This window comes from Episyrphus balteatus, chromosome 2 (assembly GCF_945859705.1).
Source record: "Episyrphus balteatus chromosome 2, idEpiBalt1.1, whole genome shotgun sequence".
In the NCBI taxonomy this organism is placed as follows: Eukaryota; Metazoa; Arthropoda; class Insecta; order Diptera; family Syrphidae; genus Episyrphus; species Episyrphus balteatus.
Window position 1 is genome coordinate 55,752,259 of NC_079135.1, and position 20,692 is coordinate 55,772,950.

Consider the following 20,692-nt stretch of genomic DNA (forward strand, 5'->3'; position numbering starts at 1 on the left):
AAATGTATTCAATACATTGAATTATATAACAAAATTTTACACAGATTACTCAAAATAGTGAAATATAAGAACTTCGATTTAGTGAGATCAATTTACTTATGCACAAGCTGATGTTAACTAATTTCATTTTATGGTACGAAAGGAAGCTTAATTAAAAGCCAAGTTTATGATGTTACCTTTGTTTTCGTTACCGTTAACTTTGTGCATAATTTCAATATGTTTTCTTGCGTTGTATGTTTCAAAACTACTCCCGCTGGCATAGTGAACAAATTCAATAGAGTGAACATGGTTTTTATTAGTTCATTATATCAAGCGTCTACTGGACATCAATAAAAACTAAAAACTATACGGTCTTAAAATATCGATGTGGGTACTTAATTCCGTTTACTTTAATTTTATCTTTTATTGCAGAGTTTTAACGCAAGATATTGTATCTTTATTTTTACTAGTATTGAAGGACTAATTATAATTTTATTTCGAAGTCATGAAACAACGTGTTAAATGATTTAAGGATGCTTTTCAATGCTTGAGTTTATAAGAGTGGTAACACTAATAGAGAATGATTATAATCGTTTTTCAATCTATGGAATATGGTTTTTACGTGCATTTTTATCTTTTAGTTTTTTTTTTTTAATAAAAAATGGACTTGAACTTTTGTACTCTCAGATCAAAACATTCCTTATACAATGTTATTATTAGTATAATCATTATTTTTTCCTTTTGGTGTGTAATTAGAAAATATTAAAAAATTTTCTCAAGATTTTTGTAATTTTTTCGTGAAAAAAATAAAAAAAAATGTTACTCCGGGAACAAAGAGTTTATTAAAAAATACCCTATACAGAAAAGAATTTGAGGGTAAATTCTGCGCTATACCATCATACAAAATTTAATTTTCGGACATTCACCCTTTTTGAAAAGTATATTATTTTAAAATTTGGTAATTAATATCTTTTCATTATTTGAGAGAACAAGATATTTTGAAAGCATTAATGTCTAATAATTATATCATTTTTAATATATTATATTATAAATAAACTTGTAAAATTATTACTATTAGGTATTGTGGAACCTTGGTACTCAAAAATGGAAAAATTGCCACGCTAATGATTTCATTGGAAAACTGATAACTTTTATTTCAATACAATCAAATCTTATTGTTAGCCATCAATGATGCACATATAATGACAGATAGCATAGCTTAATTTGCATTTAATTAAACCGGCTAGATGCTACTTAAGAATTCCACAAACCATTCGATATAAAACACAAATCAGTTATATCGTTGATTTAATTGTGTACAATTTAAATTTCATTGAGATCCAATATGCTATTTCCAGTTTTCTTACAATATAAACATGTATAGGTACAAATACATTCTCCATCGATTGATAAATGGTTTAAGAACGCTTACGCGTATGTTTATGCAATCGACCTTCAAAATTCTGTTTATTTATTTTTAATTTATAAATAAGAGGCGTAAACAGTTTTGACATTGAAAATAATAATCATTTACCGCGTTTATGGCAAAATTGAATAACAATATTCAGAAGCAGATCAAAGTATTTGACACCCACATAAATTCTTTTTGAGTTGCTTTGACCTTTTCTAAAGCAAGCTGAATTAAATTTTTTGTATTTCCCGCCTTCACAATTAAATCATCATATCAATTTGTTGGAATGTATTAAAAAAAAATATGAAGAATATAAGAAGAATATTAGTTAAATACTGGTTTTCTAGGAAAACCATATCAAAAATTTTGTTTTATTAATGAATTTCAAATTACAAATTGTAAAAGTACGTTATCACACATAACACGACGAATAGAGTTATCGAACAAACCTCTGGCTCTGGCAACACTCCTACCAGCAGATGGTTTGTATAGCGATTTGTAGTAGGGATGGTATATACTTTTGCAGGTTGAAACGACCCCCACAAGAAACGATTGATGTAGCGCAGTGTTTCCCAACCTCTCTTGTGACATGTCTCACCAGAAACTTACTTTTGGACAATAAAGTAAAAATTAATGAATGTTTACAACATTAAGGAACGATATGGAATTATGGAAATACAAACAAGAGATTAACATTTTTCTCATTGGTCAGAACTAAATGAGTTAGGCGAAAATGGGTGTTATTCAATCTTGTAAAATTTTGATTGGATAGGTAAAGATATACATATCGTCGGTGAAACCAGAAAAGTGTGTAACTCCAAATTTTCTGAAAATTAGATTTGAATGCCATCTGTTAGACAAACCTAGTATTTACCGTCCCTTAAACTCAAAATCCCCTTAAAGTTCGTAGTTTTTATTTTATTAGCAAATGAGAAAATGAAAACTCATACAAATGCCTTCAAAACGATTTTGTTTGTTTGCTCTCCTATAAAATTTGCTAAAATGGAGTTACACACTTTTCTGGTTTCACCGACGATATATGGTTTTGTTTTTGTGAGAAGATCGCAAAAACTTCGAAATAGAAAAAAAAAACATAAGTATACTTATGTAAGTTTGGGGGACATAATTGAAATTAACTTCTTATTTGTCCAACTAATATTGCACCTGCGTATTTTTTTTCTTCTATTATTTAATATAATTATTCATAGCGTATTTTGTAATACCCACTTTGTATATCTATACCTATCCAATCAAAATTTTACAAGATTAAATAACACCCATTTTCGCTTAACTCATTTAGTTCTGACCTATGAGAAAAATGTTAATCTCTTGTTTGTATTTCCATAACTCCATATCGTTCCTCGCAATTGTTGCCAACCCAAAAATCACATGTCATAGCTTAACATAACTTTAGAATTCGTAACTCTAGTTTTTCGTAACTTCGGTTTCGCGTAACTTTGACGGCCGTAACTCTGTCGCGCGTAACTCTGTTATTCGTAACTCCGTTACCATTTCGATTTTTGCATACAATTTTCCATTCATAAAAAAAATTGTACAATATTAAATTGAAGAAATACAGAATCTTAATAATATGAATATAATAATATAAATAAAAAAAAAAAAAAACAAGTAGAATTCAATTTTATTCACGGGCAAATGTACATATTGTTACTTAAAACTGACAAATTCACTTTTTCTCTATTTTGCTTTAATTATAATTTAGAGCCTCTATTAAAAGTACCTATTTTAAAAATGTGTTTATAATTTATTTATTTATTCGTGTACCAAAGAAAATGCACCGTTATCATTTAATGCAAGATATTTAGTTTTCTGGCACTTAAAGTGTCGGGTATCGGGTGAGCTTCCATCGATCCAATTAAAAATTTTGAACTGACTTCTAAAGCGGGAATAGCTTATCCAGGATATGCCCTGCCCACCTCTTTAACATTAAGTTCACTAAGCTTTAAATAAACTTTTGAAAACAATGCATTTTCAATTATCTATCAATTAAATATCGTCTTGTTTTTTTTTGGGGGAAATTGGCGTTGTAAAAGTTGTTGCATTCGTTTTTGTTCAGTATAAGATTGTGGGTGTTGAAATTGGTATCAAAAGAGTTCATACAAGAGTACATTTTTTACTAAAAAATTTTTCTGCCACCAATCAACTAGAAAAAGAAACGTTTCTTTTAATAAAATGAATGTGCTACTGGTTAGTGAGTATGCCTCTGTTTAAATGAATAATGTGAGTTGTGGTTGGTGAACAACACTGAGACCAACATTTCCTTTAGTGTTGTCATTTTATGTTGGTTTCTGTATATTTTAATGTGAATCACCACCATCTGTGTGAAAAATCAACGATATTTTCATGAACATACGAGATATGAATTTGTTTGTTTCGCTATCATTTATAAATGACTGAAACAAGTATTTGCATCTTTTAAATGCATCTCTAATGTGACTATGAATGGTGTCTGTGATGCAATGACGTCATTCTTTGAAACCCACTGCTTTATTTCAGTGAGGCAATTTGCTGCAGCAGAAAAACGTAGTTACATATATGTAGGTATAGGTACCAATGTGTATGTACAGTACATATCAATGTTGTATCTCCAAATAAAAAAATTTAACAGCTGTATGGAGAATGGCGCCTTAAGAGTGTAGCAGGAACGAAAAAAATCGTGGGGGCACAAGTGTGAAAAAAAGAATGCTACAATAATTTTATTAAGAAACACAAAGATTTTAATTGCATTTACATACCTACTACCTACCTATACTCTTGTCTAAGAATAGATATGTTGGTACTGACATACATGTGGTTTGTGTATTTATTTCAACTTAATTTATATAATAGGATTTCGATAAATATTTTTTTAGAATGCATTGCTTTGATTTGTTTACTTCATCAATAACATAATATTTTCAGAAACGTTTGGTAAAAAATTTTACACCACACATCTATCGAGAAAAAAATCCGCATTTACTTCCAAACTCTCTTGGGTTAGGTATTTAAAGGTTAATACTGTTTCTTGCCCTTTATATGATTATTTCATCTTCCCTTCCGACAGCGAAAAGTTGAACAGTAAAACGTTAAAGAATAGCTTACGGCCATATTATTCACTAGTTTAAAAATACATCTGGATGTAAAGAAATTTAAATCCAAAAAATTAATCCAAATCCATAGTATTGACTACTTTAATCCAAACTTAAGTCCAATTTTTTAAAACCAATCTTGTTATATATAAATTTATTTAAACTAAAGGTATGCTTAACTTTATAAATCTAGATGTAAAATTACTTTTCAAAGTGTTCAGTTTTTTTTTTTCAAGTATTTTGAAAAGGAAAAAAAAAGATAAATGCAAATTATATTTAATTTATTTTGAGTGAATAATAAGAACAAAAAATTAAATCCTTGGATTTATGAAATTCGAGCGATTGCATTTAAAATTAACTTTAATCCAAACTTAATCCACAGTGAATAATATGGCCGTTAAAAAAAACTGGAACTGACTGGATGGTTAATATTATAATATATAGTTTTGGTTATTTTTGAATTTCTTAAATACTAGAGGAGATCTAAGCATCTACTCGTAGTCTTATGCGTTTGACAAATGAAGAAATGAATAAGACCATTAAATACTAGAAACAATAACATAGTTTTAAATAAAAGTTCGATACAAACAGGTTATAAAATATTGTTATAAATCGATGAAGATTGGCTGCGTGGACGTTCTACTTTCGTTAGCAGTGTGTAATAGATTGCAATTTCATTTAAAAACCAAGACATATGAGGCCAAGTCAAACAGCTCTTTGCAAATATGTTAAATCGTTCAACTTTTTTTCTTTTGCACCAGAGTTCCAAAGGCTCGATTCTCAAGACAGCACAATACTTTTTACTACTTTATTTTTTTTTTTTTTGCTAAAAACTAATTTTTAAACCATTTTTCATCTTATGCACAGAACTTAACTTGTTTTCTTATGGCGTTATCACGTAAAATTGTCCTGGGTGGCCAAGCGGCTGAATTGCAGAATTTTGAGCGGCAATTTCAAGCCTACAAATGCTGAAAATTCGATGAATATTCGGCACACACTAGAAATCTAGGTTCGATTCTTATTGGTGGCATTTTTTGGAATTATTTAATTCTTAATAATAAAAAGTTGGTATGCCAACTTTAGTAAATAAAAAAAAAATGCGAAAAAACATGTAATGACCCGTTTTTGAAAATTTAATTTAAAAAAAAAATAAATTTTTTTTTTCAAAAATCAAAAAATGTAGTTCATCAAAATTTTATTTTTGATTCACATATTAAACTATATACAGGGTGTCCGGTAGAAAATGGATAAGCTTGAAATGGCTGATAGGTGCACTTTTGACCGTTCTGAAACCGAATAGAAAAAGTTTCTATGGCAACCAGTTTAGAAAATATTAGCTTTTTTTCGTTCAGAGTACTTTAAATTTCATCATCTTACGTTTTCTTTATCCACAACCACGAATGAATGAATTTTATAAATTTCTTATTTTTATAATTTTCTACAATAATTGGCTCACTACATACGAAGTTAAAAGTTTTTATAACTGTTGCATCTTTTCTTCAAAAAAATCTTGAAATTTGTTTTTCGATGCAAAATGTGAGCCACTTCTTATTTTATCTTTTAAACTGGTTATTAGCAAATTAGAAAACAAATATTTTTTTTTCTACTTTGCATTAAAAAAAAGTTAAATTATTTTTTTATAGCCATTGTTCAACGGTTATAACACTTTTTTAATAGTTATGTGTATCCATGCATTTTTGGCAGGAATGTGAAAAATTTAAGATTTTACAGTTAAAATAATTTATTAAATTAATAGGAATTTTTTGCACTTTGGTACCAATAACTTCCTAGTAACTCTAGATTTGATAAAAACTTTTACCATTCTGCAATCCCCTGGACGCGCATATTTTTAAAAAAGTTGGCCCCCTACGTTCCTATGGATTTTTTTTTATACCACAGGTGTTTGAAAATTTTCATACAAAATTTTTTTTTCACATTTTGCATCGAAAAACAAATACATTTTCTACCGGACACCCTGTATGTAAATGCTTATACACCAAATTTAAAGAGACTCAATATTTTTTCACAAGAAACCACATTTAGTTCACAAACTCTTTTGAATAATTAATCAATCATGGTTCAGATTCAGATTCAATGATAAACTGTTCAAATAAAGGAAAGTTAATGAAACAAACCTTCATTTGAAACTTAATAATAGGGATGTAAGTTTACGCTTCTGATGGGAAATGCATTTATAATTATAAACTTCATACGGTAATATCTCTTTTATACGATTTTCAAAAAAATCATATTTATATTAAGAATTTTGTACATATAATTGAATTTTGATTTAAACTTTAAACTTTTGATTTAAAATAGGAACTCTTTATTGTACTTAAGAGTTGCTAAGAAATTTAAACCTTATACTTACAAATAATTCATACATAATGAAATTGTTCAGACAATAAATTGTATCGCAATTCTACTGTATGACGCACTGGTAAAAGATATGTTGCAGTTTGAAATCATTATAACTTTTTGATCTTCTTGCCATGATTCTATATTATACATTAACCACTATCTCTCAAAATGTGGATGCAGTAAAAAGGTTTTTTTTTCTGAAGAGGAATTCATCCTTTGCCCACTTTAGATTGAAAACCCATTTGTCAAAGTCAGCAGCAGTTAAAACTGAAGTGAAACTTATGCATACAATCATTTTCATTTATAATACCTGCTCATTTAAATAACCCTCCCACCAATCTCTGATGTGTCGTCATTGAAATTAAAAGTGACTTCGTTGCACCTTTGGGGTTTTTTTTTGTTGTACATTTTAGCGAAAGGTATTTGACGAATTCGTTTTCGGTCAGAGATCAACACTAGTGAGTGATTCATGCATGATCCCACAATAAACTCGAAACGGAACGGGTGGCGGGCATTTCTAAATAAAGAGGATTATTATGTGTGTGTGCTTTAGTTATTTGTTTGCATTGCTGGTTGATGATTAATAGTCTAAAGTATCTCAAAGATTTGCATTATAATCCATAAGTGGGGCAGCGTACAGAAGATAGTTTTTTTTTTGTTCTGCCAAATTAATGCTTTAAAAGTTTTTGGCGGTTATGTATGCAAACACACACGAGCACTTGGAACTTAGATTTGGAACTTTTCCAATTTTAAGACCAATGTGTCGAAATTTATTGGATGACTTTCCGCCAATAAAAAACATAAACCTTTTAGATTGGACTTCTTCTGTTATTGTTATTTTGTAAAAAAGATATTTTGTTTGTTTATGGTAGAGCGTGTTTGTCCGATGACGATGTTTTATTTTTTTGTTGGGATTAAAAATTTTCCATTTTATTGCAAATATAATTTGCCATTAAGTTCAATCGAGATCCTTAAATTTTTTTTTTCAAATTTCCTTTGATGCTTAGGCCTAGATGGTACACAGTAAAATTATAAGCTAGGTGTGTCATATCCGATGAGGTTTTAGTTTTCTTGACAAAATTGTAACTAATCATTTAGTTTGAAAACTTTTCACTAAAACCCAGATACACTTTTATGTTACAATTCATTCTTTCATATTCTCGGTTAGAAAGAACATTTGTTTAAATTTAAACAATGGAAATATTAATGGATAAATACCTTTTTTCAAATGCCTCTAATGTTTTTTTTGTTTGACGTTAATCGTTAATAACTAGATACTTTAAAAATACCGGAATTGAAAAAAATCGAAAAAAGAATTATTTTTGTGATGGCCCCCATAAAATAGTATCATTTTCGACGGGTTTTTGTATAGGTAGATAGTACTAAAAGAATTTATTGAAAATACCTATGTAAAAATTTTACATTGTGTAGGTATGACTTTTTACGTCTTTTTGCTGTAGGATTGAGCATGACAAATTGATCATAATACATTTTCATTTGCTTCAATGAACAGTTTCAGATTTCGAGTATGCGGTTTTATTGGTTTTTGAAATAAATTTCAACTTTTGAAGTCTTTGTTGCAACGTTAGCTTATCAATGATAAATGACAGAGAAAATTTGATTTAAAAATTAATTTTTTTATTTATTTTTTTTTTTTAATTTTAGTTTTTCAAAATTTTGAATTTGAAATTAATTTATTTGAGTTTTTTTTAAACTGTTTATTTAATTCAGCAAATTCAAGATAAAATTGCAAGAGTGGACTTTTGTCTTTAAGAAAAGGGTTGATGTGAAAATGAAAACACCGGTAAATTATTACGTACATACATATGTACAAACAAAACGAAAAAGAATCATTCAAATTAGCAATTGATTTTCGTATACAGATATAAATAAAAATTATTCCTTATTCTACTACCTATGTACATCTTAATAGAATTGATTAAAAATTATAAAAAATCATGCAAATAATCCATAATTTAAATTCAAAATTGGTATACAGGAAAAAGCTCAATAAAAATAAGTTTAAATAATAATTTATTTACACATAGGCGAGACAATTTTTAAAAAATAATTCAACTTTTTTCCAGTGGGTCCACTGGAAAAAAGTTTCTCAACTGTAACATTGTACACAAATTTACAAATAAGGAAAACACAAGATATAAACTCATTTATGTATATAAAGTACTAAAATAGCAGTTCGCCCATGCATAAATTTTTCAAATACGGACCTACCTACCATCACAATACATACGAGTATCTCTACTAATTACAAGAAGAACCAGTTTATAAAATAAAAAAAAATGTATTTATATTTCTTTTCCTCAAAATGCAATAAATATTTTTTTAAAAATTTATCACTAAAAAGCACATTAGAGTGTGGGCAGGGAGCGTGGATAAATATCAAATAAATCAACATCATCAACACAAGACTCTTCTCTATATACCTACAATCTATGTTGGTTGTGTTTATTAAAGTATACGATTAGTTTGCCAAGAAGTGCCATTTTTTGATGTTGCACCTGTCTGCAGGTATATATTTATAGGTATATATTTAAAATATAGTACAATATATTTAAACAAGCAACTTTATGACGTTCTTAGATTTCATTCGCAATTAGAACAGCTTAATTGTGGTATTGCGTCAAGGACGCTGGGTAATGTGAGGTAACTTAATCAGTAATGCAACACGAGCAACTTCAGCTTCTAGTGACAAGCGACCCACAAACCCCGCTTAAAGTGTTGCATATATACACCTTTGTAATTCAACTTAACCGCAAATAAAGTCCCCATTGACATTAGAATTCCGGCTCATGTCACACAGATTATGTACGTAACGTATATAAATAAAATGAACTGAACAGTACAGAAGTGAAACAGAGTATTCCAATAGAAATCATTAAAACTTTTTCCACAAGCACTAATGAAAAATACAAGAATTTAGAAATATGTTTTTTTTTTCAAATTCAAGATTTTGAATGAAACAAAAACCTTTGGCGTGTTTTTTTTTTAATTCAATATTAACACATATGTACATATAACCAAACCAAAATCGGGGTTTTAAATTAAAAAAAAAAAAACTTAATTGTTCGTTGAGATGAATAACGTCACGACTTACTACTAACATTTTAGTCTACGAGCCCACAGCAAATTTCGGGAGTGGAGGTATAACGAAAATGTGAGTATGTAGTTTTATAGCCTTTTGCGTTCTTATAAGGAATTCAAAAGTCTGGCAGCTTCAAATCGCGGCTTTGTATTGTTTTCAAGGGGTTGAAAAGTGTGAGTTTTCCAATTCATGTAAGTAGGCTAAATTCACACTCTTTCATATTCTTTATACAGCGTGAAGACATCAATCTTGATGACCCTGAACTTTGCAGACAATTTAACTGCTGGTCTTTGGACTTCTGCCACTGCCGTAAAACTCAACTGATTTTCAAAAACTTAACGGCAATCGCTTTGTCTCAACAAATACTCGATACGCCATTTTTTAGTTTTTTTTTTATTTACCGTTTTTACGAAGTTTTGGCCAAAAGAGCCAAAATGCTCAAAAAAAATGTCGTCTAAAACTTCAGACCTCTGCCACTGCCGTAAAACTCAACTGATTTTCAAAAACTTAACGGCAATCGCTTTGTCTCAACAAATACTCGATACGCCATTTTTTAGTTTTTTTTTATTTACCGTTTTTACGAAGTTTTGGCCAAAAGAGCCAAAATGCTCAAAAAAAATGTCGTCTAAAACTTCAGACCTCTGCCACTGCCGTAAAACTCAACTGATTTTCAAAAACTTAACGGCAATCGCTTTGTCTCAACAAATACTCGATACGCCATTTTTTAGTTTTTTTTTATTTACCGTTTTTACGAAGTTTTGGCCAAAAGAGCCAAAATGCTCAAAAAAAATGTCGTCTAAAACTTCAGACCTCTGCCACTGCCGTAAAACTCAACTGATTTTCAAAAACTTAACGGCAATCGCTTTGTCTCAACAAATACTCGATACGCCATTTTTTAGTTTTTTTTATTTACCGTTTTTACGAAGTTTTGGCCAAAAGAGCCAAATTCCTCAAAAAAAATGTCGTCTAAAACTTCAGACCTCTGCCACTGCCGTAAAACTCAACTGATTTTCAAAAACTTAACGGCAATCGCTTTGTCTCAACAAATACTCGATACGATGCGATTAATAGAACTCAAGATATAAGCTTTTTAAGCGGCTTTGTTTTGGAGACTTTTCTGTTTAATTTTTTGTTTGTTATTTTGAACTCAAAACTCTCCAAGAAGAGATTTGATATGGTTAGTTAAAAAAGCTTATATCTTGATTTCTATTTGCCGTATCACCGTATCAGATTGAGGTATTGAGGCTTAGGAGAAATGACAGAGCATAATTCCTTACATTCAGAATGTGAATTTTGGCTTACTTAGCCTACTCACATTAATTGGAAAATTCGCGTTATTTAACCCCCTGAAAACCATATAAAGCCGTGATTTAAAGCTGCCAGACTCTCGAATACGTCATTAGAAGGCATAAAACTATAAAACTGCATACTCACATTTTGGTTTTTGGTTATACCTCCACTCCCAAAATTTGCTGTGGGCTCTCGGTCTATATTAGAATCTAAGAAGTTTTATACACAGTACAGAAAAAAATGTGCAATTATTTTTAAATTATTACTATTATTAAAACACACTTTTAATTGTTCTTGACTGATAAACAAAGTAGTATCTTTATTAATTTCATATACATACAAATAACAAAAAGTTTTTTTTTAATATATAAAAACAGAAATCGTTTTACATATGTATTTACATATTTAAAAAAATTATTTTTCCGTATAAATTCTATACAACATTTTTTAAACAACTTAAATTTGTTTATGAAGAAGAAGAAATTATTAAACGACGCCTTTTAAACAACCTTTAAAAAAATATGTAAAAATGTGTTTTGCAAATGTTTTGCTTAAGTCTTAATCGGTTACTTAAATGCTTTTTCACTGTAAATTTAATGAAAATCGGTTGAGTTCTATAAAAAGTAGCGTTAATAACCCTACCAAAAACTATTTTTACTTGCTCTCTTTTTTTATATAAGAAGTACAACCTCATTTGCGATATTGCTCTCAATTTTTTCATCACGATGATTGGTGCCGTTTTTGTGGAAAATATGCTTTTCTTACATGACAATTACCTTTCATTTTCCGTCCTTAAAATAATATTATATATTATATTATACTCTTTATCGTAATGTGATTGTTTTCTCGATTCCATTTAAAAACCCTAAACTTGCTTTACAACAGTACCTACGTACAAGTATTGCAAGTAAGAATTCTTAGAAAACCCCTTTTTTTTTTTTTTGAAGTTATACTTCTTTTGTTGGGGTATGAAGATTTACTTGAAAACAAATATCAAATGGATTAGCAAGTAGCACCATCTAGTGCTCATCATGTTAAATAGTTTTGTTATGATATGAGTGAGAAGTATAACTTCATTCGCGTGTACATATGCAGGCACTCTTTTTTTTTTGTAAATTTTTGCTTAACACATTTTTTTATAACCTATGCATAAAAGTCACTTGATTTAAAATAATATAAAATAAATAAAAAAAAATAAAATAAAATAAAGTAAAAAAAAATAAAATAGAATAAAATAAAATAAAAAGTCAACTAAAATGAAATAAAATAAAATAAAATAAAATAAAATAAAATAAAATAAAACAAAACAAAATAAAATAAAATAAAATAAAATAAAATAAAATAAAATAAAATAAAATAAAATAAAATAAAACAAAATAAAATAAAATAAAATAAAATAAAATACAATAAAATAAAATAAAATAAAATAAAATAAAATAAAATAAAATAAAATAAAATAAAATAAAATAAAATAAAATAAAATAAAATAAAATAAAATAAAATAAAATAAAATAAAATAAAATAAAATAAAATAAAATAAAATAAAATAAAATAAAATAAAATAAAATAAAATAAAATAAAATAAAATAAAATAAAATAAAATAAAATAAAATAAAATAAAATAAAATAAAATAAAATAAGATAAAAAGTGCTTTTAACTTCCCAAATCCAACCTACATAATTATTTACTCCATAGGTAGGTATAAAGGTTTGCAAACCATATATGCATAACCATTATAACTATTATCTCATAACTAAGTTTATTCCAAAAAGAAAACTTGTTTGTTATTTTTCCTTTAATGTAGGTAATAATAAAAGTTTATTTTAATACTTTCTTACGAAAATTTTATTATTCTTAGGGCCAGTTTTTTCATACTTGATTATCTTTTAATCAAGGATTATTCCAAGGAAAATCCTTGATTAAAAGATAATCGAGTGTGATTATTTTGATATAACAATTTCAGTCCCAGATCTTGAGACGAAATAAATAAAGTGCCTGATAAATAATTCGATTTGAAATCACAGATGTATCGAAAATTAGAAAATTAATATTTAGAGGATAACATTACGACGCAAATGTTTTCGATTGCGCAAGAATAATAAAAAAAGAAAATATGCAAACAAAATTACTCACTCATTAGTGCTTGTGCTGCGATGGAATCCATCCAGAGTATTTGAACGCTTCAATGGGTCATTGTAATAGTTGTGATATCCATTTGATGCAACAGGCTGCTTGTCACTAATCGAGTACTTTTCACTCATAACTTTTTCGCGTCGCTCACGGAGCATCTCTTCGAAATCAGGCTTTCGCAGCGTACTGTAAGTTGAGTCATTGGAAACGGTACCACCAAATGTCTTACGCACCAGCATAGGACTGGTGAGTCCCGATTGAGCTTTTATCATTCTAGGATCTTTTTGTTGGTTTTCGGGACCGGAAACGTCGTTCAAATGCACACCGTTCGACGGAAGGTTGCCGTAGGAAAAAGGTTGAGAATGTTCACGCGCGTGATACGGAATATTATCCTCGTCTTCAGAGGTGATCGGATTATTTTCCTTAGACGTCCGCACTACTCGATGATATGTCGCTGACTGATGTTGCGAATTTTTTTGACCCACCGATGCCGAACCCGAAGTAGACTGAGGCGGCATTTGGTTATGTTGCAAAGGCATAGTTGCTGCAGCGTTTGTTTCGCGTCGTTGTTGCTGTTGTTGACGCGATGTGTTGCTAGTACTGCTATGGTAGCCACTGAACAGGTTTGGTGTGTCACGACCACTTTCACTTGGTGGCGGTGTTAACGTGGTTGTTGTACTAGCTGTATCGTACGGATCGAACCGATCTTGTTTGTTGTATGAATTCGAATTTGAATGACGTTGCACGTTCTCCTGTGAAACATATGAATGCGAACTGTGTATCAAGTCGCGATTGATATTTTGCGCGGGCGGATTTTGTATTGGCAACGTATACACTGGGGATGACGCGGAGGCGGTGGCAGAAACGTGGGACACGACACTTTGACTACGATCGTATTGGTTAATCGAATGCGTGCTTGATTTACGATTTTGGAAGTCAGGTATATCTTGAACTGTTAATAGCATGTCACTCAAAATGTCATCAAGTTCACGATGGCGATCTTCTGGAAATAGATTTGAACAAAAAAAAAAAATAATTTAGCACACTGAACATGAGTGAATGTTAATTTTGAATGAATCATAAATTGTAGCTCTTAAAAATGAAAAGTAATTCTAAAATAAATACATTTGAATGATAACTCATTCCATAAAAAGTAGTTTTGTCATTGGACAATTTATGGGTGAGCATAAATTTTTATCGGAAATTTACACATGAGTGAGATCAATTAGAGGTAACACATAATATTGGATAAACGAACGCAAAATATTTCGAAAAAGACATTATGCGATTTTTCTTGGGTCTTAGGTTTTTGAGTTTTTTTCTCTAAATTATAACATCTTTTCTATTTTTTATTTTTAACAACTACGGTTTTAAGAATATCTTTTCAAAATATTGCTTTTAAAAATCGTTTTAAAACAAAATTAATTGTGACTTGAAAGGAATGAAAGCGTTTTTTTATTTTTAATACATTTACTAAATAAACAATTTTTCGCTGGTTCAGAAAGAAGTCATATTCGGAGTTACAACAGTTATATTGGTGAGATAGTCGAAGAGCACGGTCGCTTTTTATGTGCAGATCGACAGAATTATTGATTATTATCAGGAACGTTAATTCCTGACAGGTCAAAGGTGCCTGGTTGTGTGCTGCCGAAGGACTATGATAACCTTGACCATATCGGTGGCAGTAACTGCGATCTTAGTCCTTATTATGATTGTGTATCTTTTCTACATACACACTTAATACCTATGGACTTGTCTGTCTGCATCTGTCTGGGTTGAAATCGTTTAAAATTGTTTTTTAATACAAATATCAACAGATTTTTACTAAACCTTTCGAGTTAAGCGTTACTCTCATGAAACAAATATTTAAAAATTCATAAAAAAATATTCCATTTAATAATTTTTAGGTTTCGATGGCTTAATTTAAAGATAATAATGTCTTGTTACTAGATTAGTACAAAAAGTTAGTCAAACATAATACTTTTGATTTTTTTCATCGAAAACGCGACTGAAATTAAATTTTTTGTTTTTTTTGCTAAAAGTCTTAAATTGTTATATGGTAATAATTTTGAAAAAAAATTTTAATTAAAATATTCAGAAAGTGTTTTGTTTTTTTTTAGCTTAGAATAAGTAGTATAAATTACATTAAATATTATTTTCTCTGTTGTCCGGCTGTTTTTGGGGATCATGGGAGTAACATATTATTATTTTGGAAATAACTAATTGCTATTCATATTTCTAAGTTGTAATGTTTATGACACGATAATATTAAACTAAAAATTTTTAACATTGATATTCATAGTTCGGGTTCGAAAAGGTTAAAAGCACCACTTTGAATTTGGAAATCACCTATAATCAGTAGAAAATTGGCGATGCCAGAAGATCGTTTTTTGTCCCTTATTCCAGATTTTTGGGGTGTAGTGAAATTTTTACATAGCGTTTCGTTATCAGTGCGACAAGTCCTACAAACTTAAAAGACCTCCGAGTATTTGTTTGGTGTTTCAAATTGTTATCATCAAAGAGAAAATCATCAAAAAATAAAACAAGTACCTACCTACATATTTCATTTAGGTACTGCTAGAATACAACACACCTAAAGATCACTTAATAATAACTTGATGAAGGTAGTGTTGGTAGTTTTGGAAATACTGTGGATCGTACAATCTCTTGCGAGGAATCTACCTCCCAGTGGATCTTTGTCATCAAGGAGAACTTTTGACCTTGACGTTCGACACGACAGAAAACTGTGGTTCTCTTCAATTCTTGTAAACTGATAATGGATTCACCAGGACAGGACTGGTGTATATTAGTCTCTAGGTCCTAGTTTTACAATTAAATTTTAATATTTAGTCTTATGATTGATTTGGCAGCAAACTTAGATAAAAAGACTGTCATGGTTTCTAACTTTAAAAAAGCTGTGTGACCTTGAATCGGAAAATCTATGAATTTATAAGTTAACTTTGACATTAATTTCTTCTTTAAGCTTAATTTCATCGTCTGGTACCCGCTGTTGAAATTTTCAAGTTTTGCCAAATTCTAATAGATATTCGTCAGCTAACTGCAAAAGATCCTTATTCTTGTGGTAACCGTAGCTTCGCATTTAGTTTGAAATAGACTTTAGAATTAATTAACGCAAGAGTTAAAGATCTATGACAATTTCAATCAACTATAAGAAGAACAGACTGGTTGTTATTGATGGAGTTTTTTTTGGAAAATTTAGGGATTTAAATTAAGGGTTGCGTGCCTTATGGCTGTTTCCATGCTATAAGCATTTCAAGACGTAGAATGAATTTCAGTTGGTACTTATTAATACTATTTATTTGTTATTTTTAGATTATTTACCTTGTGGGCTCACTTGACTAGGAAAACTTGATGGCGATACACTTGATGCTAATGTGGGTCCTGTAAAGATTTTGTGGGTTTGGTTTTTATTTAAAAATTAATTTTGCTCAAATTGTTCTGTGATACAGTTATTTCTACAAAATTTGTTAGTAAACACTCAAAATACAGCTTGTTAGATTATGTCAAATAGCCACACAATTAAAAATACACACAGTCAAACACTATATTTAAAGAGGATCAAACTTTTTTAATACACTTAATAAATTACGTAACTACGTTTTAAGCTACAAAGAAGCATAGTTAAATCGCTTTATTTTTTATTTTATTTAATAAAAACAATAGACATAAATTAAATCAATTCATTTATCTCAAAAATAGTCTTCGAAGGTTAATCAAATCTTATTACAGAATGGGCGAGTTCGTAAATGCAGTAATCTGCAAAAGTACAAACACAAACTACTTTTGTTTTTGCAAATCGAAAACAATATAAACTCGTACAAAGTATTTTCATTGGAACTCCGCTATAAATCTATAAGATTATGATCCCCTTTGAATAGGATCTTGTAATCTTTAAAAGTGAAAAAATTATGATTTCTTTTTTTTTTTTAAGTAGCAGAATTTCCTTTTCACCTATTTCTGCATTTAAGATTGTTTTTAGAATGACAACAGAAAGACCAAGAAAAGAAAAGAGACACAAGCAAAACACCATATTTACTTGCGATTATTATTTACTTACTATTTAATACACCGCTACTTGAGATTCCTGAATCCATGGACAGTGTAAGTGGACTGCGTACAAATTCTCTAGAGCCATTTTGGGAGATTCGATTGTTACTATCAGGGGTTTGAACAACAATGGCGGAGTTTGTTTGGTGATGCAACAAAGTAGATGTCTGTTGTCCTGATTGTTGACGATAATTCGATTGTGATGTCCCAGGACGATTTTCTATCTGAGTGTTATTATGAGTTCGCGCCGGCAATGGAGCCGATGCTTCCCGAAAGGAGGTTCTTCCGGAAGTGACTTCCGTGCGGGATGAGTTTTTAATTGGGGTGCTTGTTCTGATTGGTTTATTGTTATTTATCGAGTCAAAACTCTTATCGAAACTAGCAATGGATTTTATAGATTGGTCGTTGTTGTTATTGGGGCAATGTGATGATTTTGGTGATTTTAGAATTGTTGCGTATAAGGAACCATCCAGTGGGCCTTGGGTGTGACAAGAGTCTATAAAGTTGGAGAGAATTGAAAGAGCTTATTTATCTTAAGCAAAGTTTAACAAAAGCGAACTAATTTAAAGTGAGTATTTCATTCAGAAGATTAAAGGATATAAGCTTTCAAACCATCATCGTCAGCAATTTAATAATAGTTTTATCCTTTAATAAGCAGCAAAGCTTTTTTGTGAGTGATTTGTTTATCATTTACTGACTTTAACTAAAAATATTGGCTGTCTGTAAATTCGGTTTTTGGACGGCATACGTATTATAACGTCGTAAGAAAACAAATTATCCCGTAAAAAAAATGATTTAAAAATTATTTGTAAGAAAAAATATAAAACGGGATCTGAGCCATCGACTTCTGGCGCAAAAGACAAATCGTTTAACGGTTTAACGCCATGAAGTGCTGACTTATAATAAATAAAATTTTTAAAATGATGTTGAGACATTATTTTAAAATGATCTGGAGACATTATTATCAAATATTGTTAATCTAGGATATTAAATTCTCTCAAAAATACAAAACTAGAAATCGTTACCCACAAAAGCTTTTAAGATACAAATTGATCTGTCGTTTCTTGTTATAAAAACAGTTTACCATTTGCGGCATAATTATAATTATATAGAGGTAATAATACAAATAATTTGTATTATTTTTTCTTCTTTTACTGAGATTTTTTTTTTCAATCCAGTTGCAAGTTTTTGTTATTCACGGTAGGTATGTGAAAATATTGAAACGGTATTTATAAAAAATAGTGTTACAAATTGGAACCAAAATTGAAAGTAATTAATTGTTTATTTAGAAATTCCATGTGGAAATCATTTCAAAGCGCAAGTAAATGTAATTGCTGCAACACAGCAAAAAACGCGGCTTATCAAACCGGTCAAATACCATGAAGATATTGCGTAGTGCATATATAGTGTAGTGTAGTGTAGTGTAGTGTAGTGCAGTGTAGTGTAGTGTAGTGTAGTGTAGTGTATTGTATTGTAGTGTAGTGTAGTGTAGTGTAGTGTAGTGTAGTGTAGTGTAGTGTAGTGTAGTGTAGTGTAGTGTAGTGTAGTGTAGTGTAGTGTAGTGTAGTGTAGTGTAGTGTAGTGTAGTGTAGTGTAGTGTAGTGTAGTGTAGTGTAGTGTAGTGTAGTGTAGTGTAGTGTAGTGTAGTGTAGTGTAGTGTAGTGTAGTGTAGTGTAGTGTAGTGTAGTGTAGTGTAGTGTAGTGTAGTGTAGTGTAGTGTAGTGTAGTGTAGTGTAGTGTAGTGTAGTGTAGTGTAGTGTAGTGTAGTGTAGTGTAGTGTAGTGTAGTGTAGTGTAGTGTAGTGTAGTGTAGTGTAGTGTAGTGTAGTGTAGTGTAGTGTAGTGTAGTGTAGTGTAGTGTAGTGTAGTGTAGTGTAGTGTAGTGTAGTGTAGTGTAGTGTAGTGTAGTGTAGTGTAGTGTAGTGTAGTGTAGTGTAGTGTAGTGTAGTGTAGTGTAGTGTAGTGTAGTGTAGTGTAGTGTAGTGTAGTATAGTGTAGTGTAGTGTAGTGTAGTGTAGTGTAGTGTAGTGTAGTGTAGTGTAGTGTAGTGTAGTGTAGTGTAGTGTAGTGTAGTGTAGTGTAGTGTAGTGTAGTGTAGTGTAGTGTAGTGTAGTGTAGTGTAGTGTAGTGTAGTGTAGTGTAGTGTAGTGTAGTGTAGTGTAGTGTAGTGTAGTGTAGTGTAGTGTAGTGTAGTGTAGTGTAGTGTAGTGTAGTGTAGTGTAGTGTAGTGTAGTGTAGTGTAGTGTAGTGTAGTGTAGTGTAGTGTAGTGTAGTGTAGTGTAGTGTAGTGTAGTGTAGTGTAGTGTAGTGTAGTGTAGTGTAGTGTAGTGTAGTGTAGTGTAGTGTAGTGTAGTGTAGTGTAGTGTAGTGTAGTGTAGTGTAGTGTAGTGTAGTGTAGTGTAGTGTAGTGTAGTGTACATAAGTTTTGAAAAATAAAAAACATTAACACAAAACGGTCTTGGCCCCACATGGGGGTAAGACCACCCTATTAAATTCTGTTGCTAATTAAACAATTTCTTTCTTAAACAAAATTTTTTTTCCAATAACACTGGTCAACAAGGTTTTTGCCACAAGAACCAAAATATACTTTTCTATAGGTTTTTGATGTGCTGAACTTGAATCTGAATTCAGAAAATTTGTATTGGCCTTCGTTTTTGAAATATTACCGTTAGAAAATGCAAAAATACGTCATTTTGGCTGTTTTCGAGGTTATGTTTTTATGTGGGGTAATTCAATTTGAATACATTTGTAACGGTGTCTATAAGAACTGGTTTGATACTTTCAAAAAATGTTTAAATCTTTCCGATGTCTCTTTTACTGCCCGAGATATTTAAAATTTAAGTAGCGGTCTTTGACTCAGAAACAGCACTGGCCTACCAAATTAAACTTTTTTTGCCACAAGAACTAAAATATACTTTCCTAGAGGTTTTTGGGTTGCTGAACTCTAATGCAAAAAATAGGTTTTTTTTATAACGGTTATATTTCAAGAACGGAGGCTAATAGAATTTTTCTGATTGCGGATTCGAGTTCAGCAAACCAAAAACCTCTAGATAAGTATATTTTGGTTCTTGTGGCAAACATTTTATGACCAGAGTGACTTAAACTTTAAGTTAAATTTAGTTTCTCTTTGGCTTATTAACTGAAACTTAAGATATCTCGAGCAATAAAAGAGATATCGGGAAAATTTAAACAGTTTTTGAAAGAAGAAGAATATCTGTTCATACAAATTTGTTTATAATGAATTACCCCACATAAAAACAG

General features: G+C 30.2%; 1 protein-coding gene across 16 annotated transcripts in view; it reads right to left on the minus strand.

Moving 5' to 3' along the window:
- Window positions 1-20,692, minus strand: part of LOC129910267 (uncharacterized) — a 204,531-nt gene that overhangs the window by 18,091 nt on the left and 165,748 nt on the right. For 10 of the 16 annotated variants that reach the window (XM_055987575.1, XM_055987574.1, XM_055987572.1 and 7 more), the window contains 3 exons: window positions 17,443-17,928; window positions 16,707-16,766; window positions 13,368-14,367 (listed from right to left, as the gene is read on the minus strand). In XM_055987575.1, coding sequence (XP_055843550.1) covers window positions 13,368-14,367; window positions 16,707-16,766; window positions 17,443-17,928 — 1,546 coding nt within the window. The remainder of the gene's footprint in view (window positions 1-13,367; window positions 14,368-16,706; window positions 16,767-17,442; window positions 17,929-20,692) is intronic. The other 6 variants (XM_055987571.1, XM_055987573.1, XM_055987577.1 and 3 more) reach the window with 6 other exon arrangements.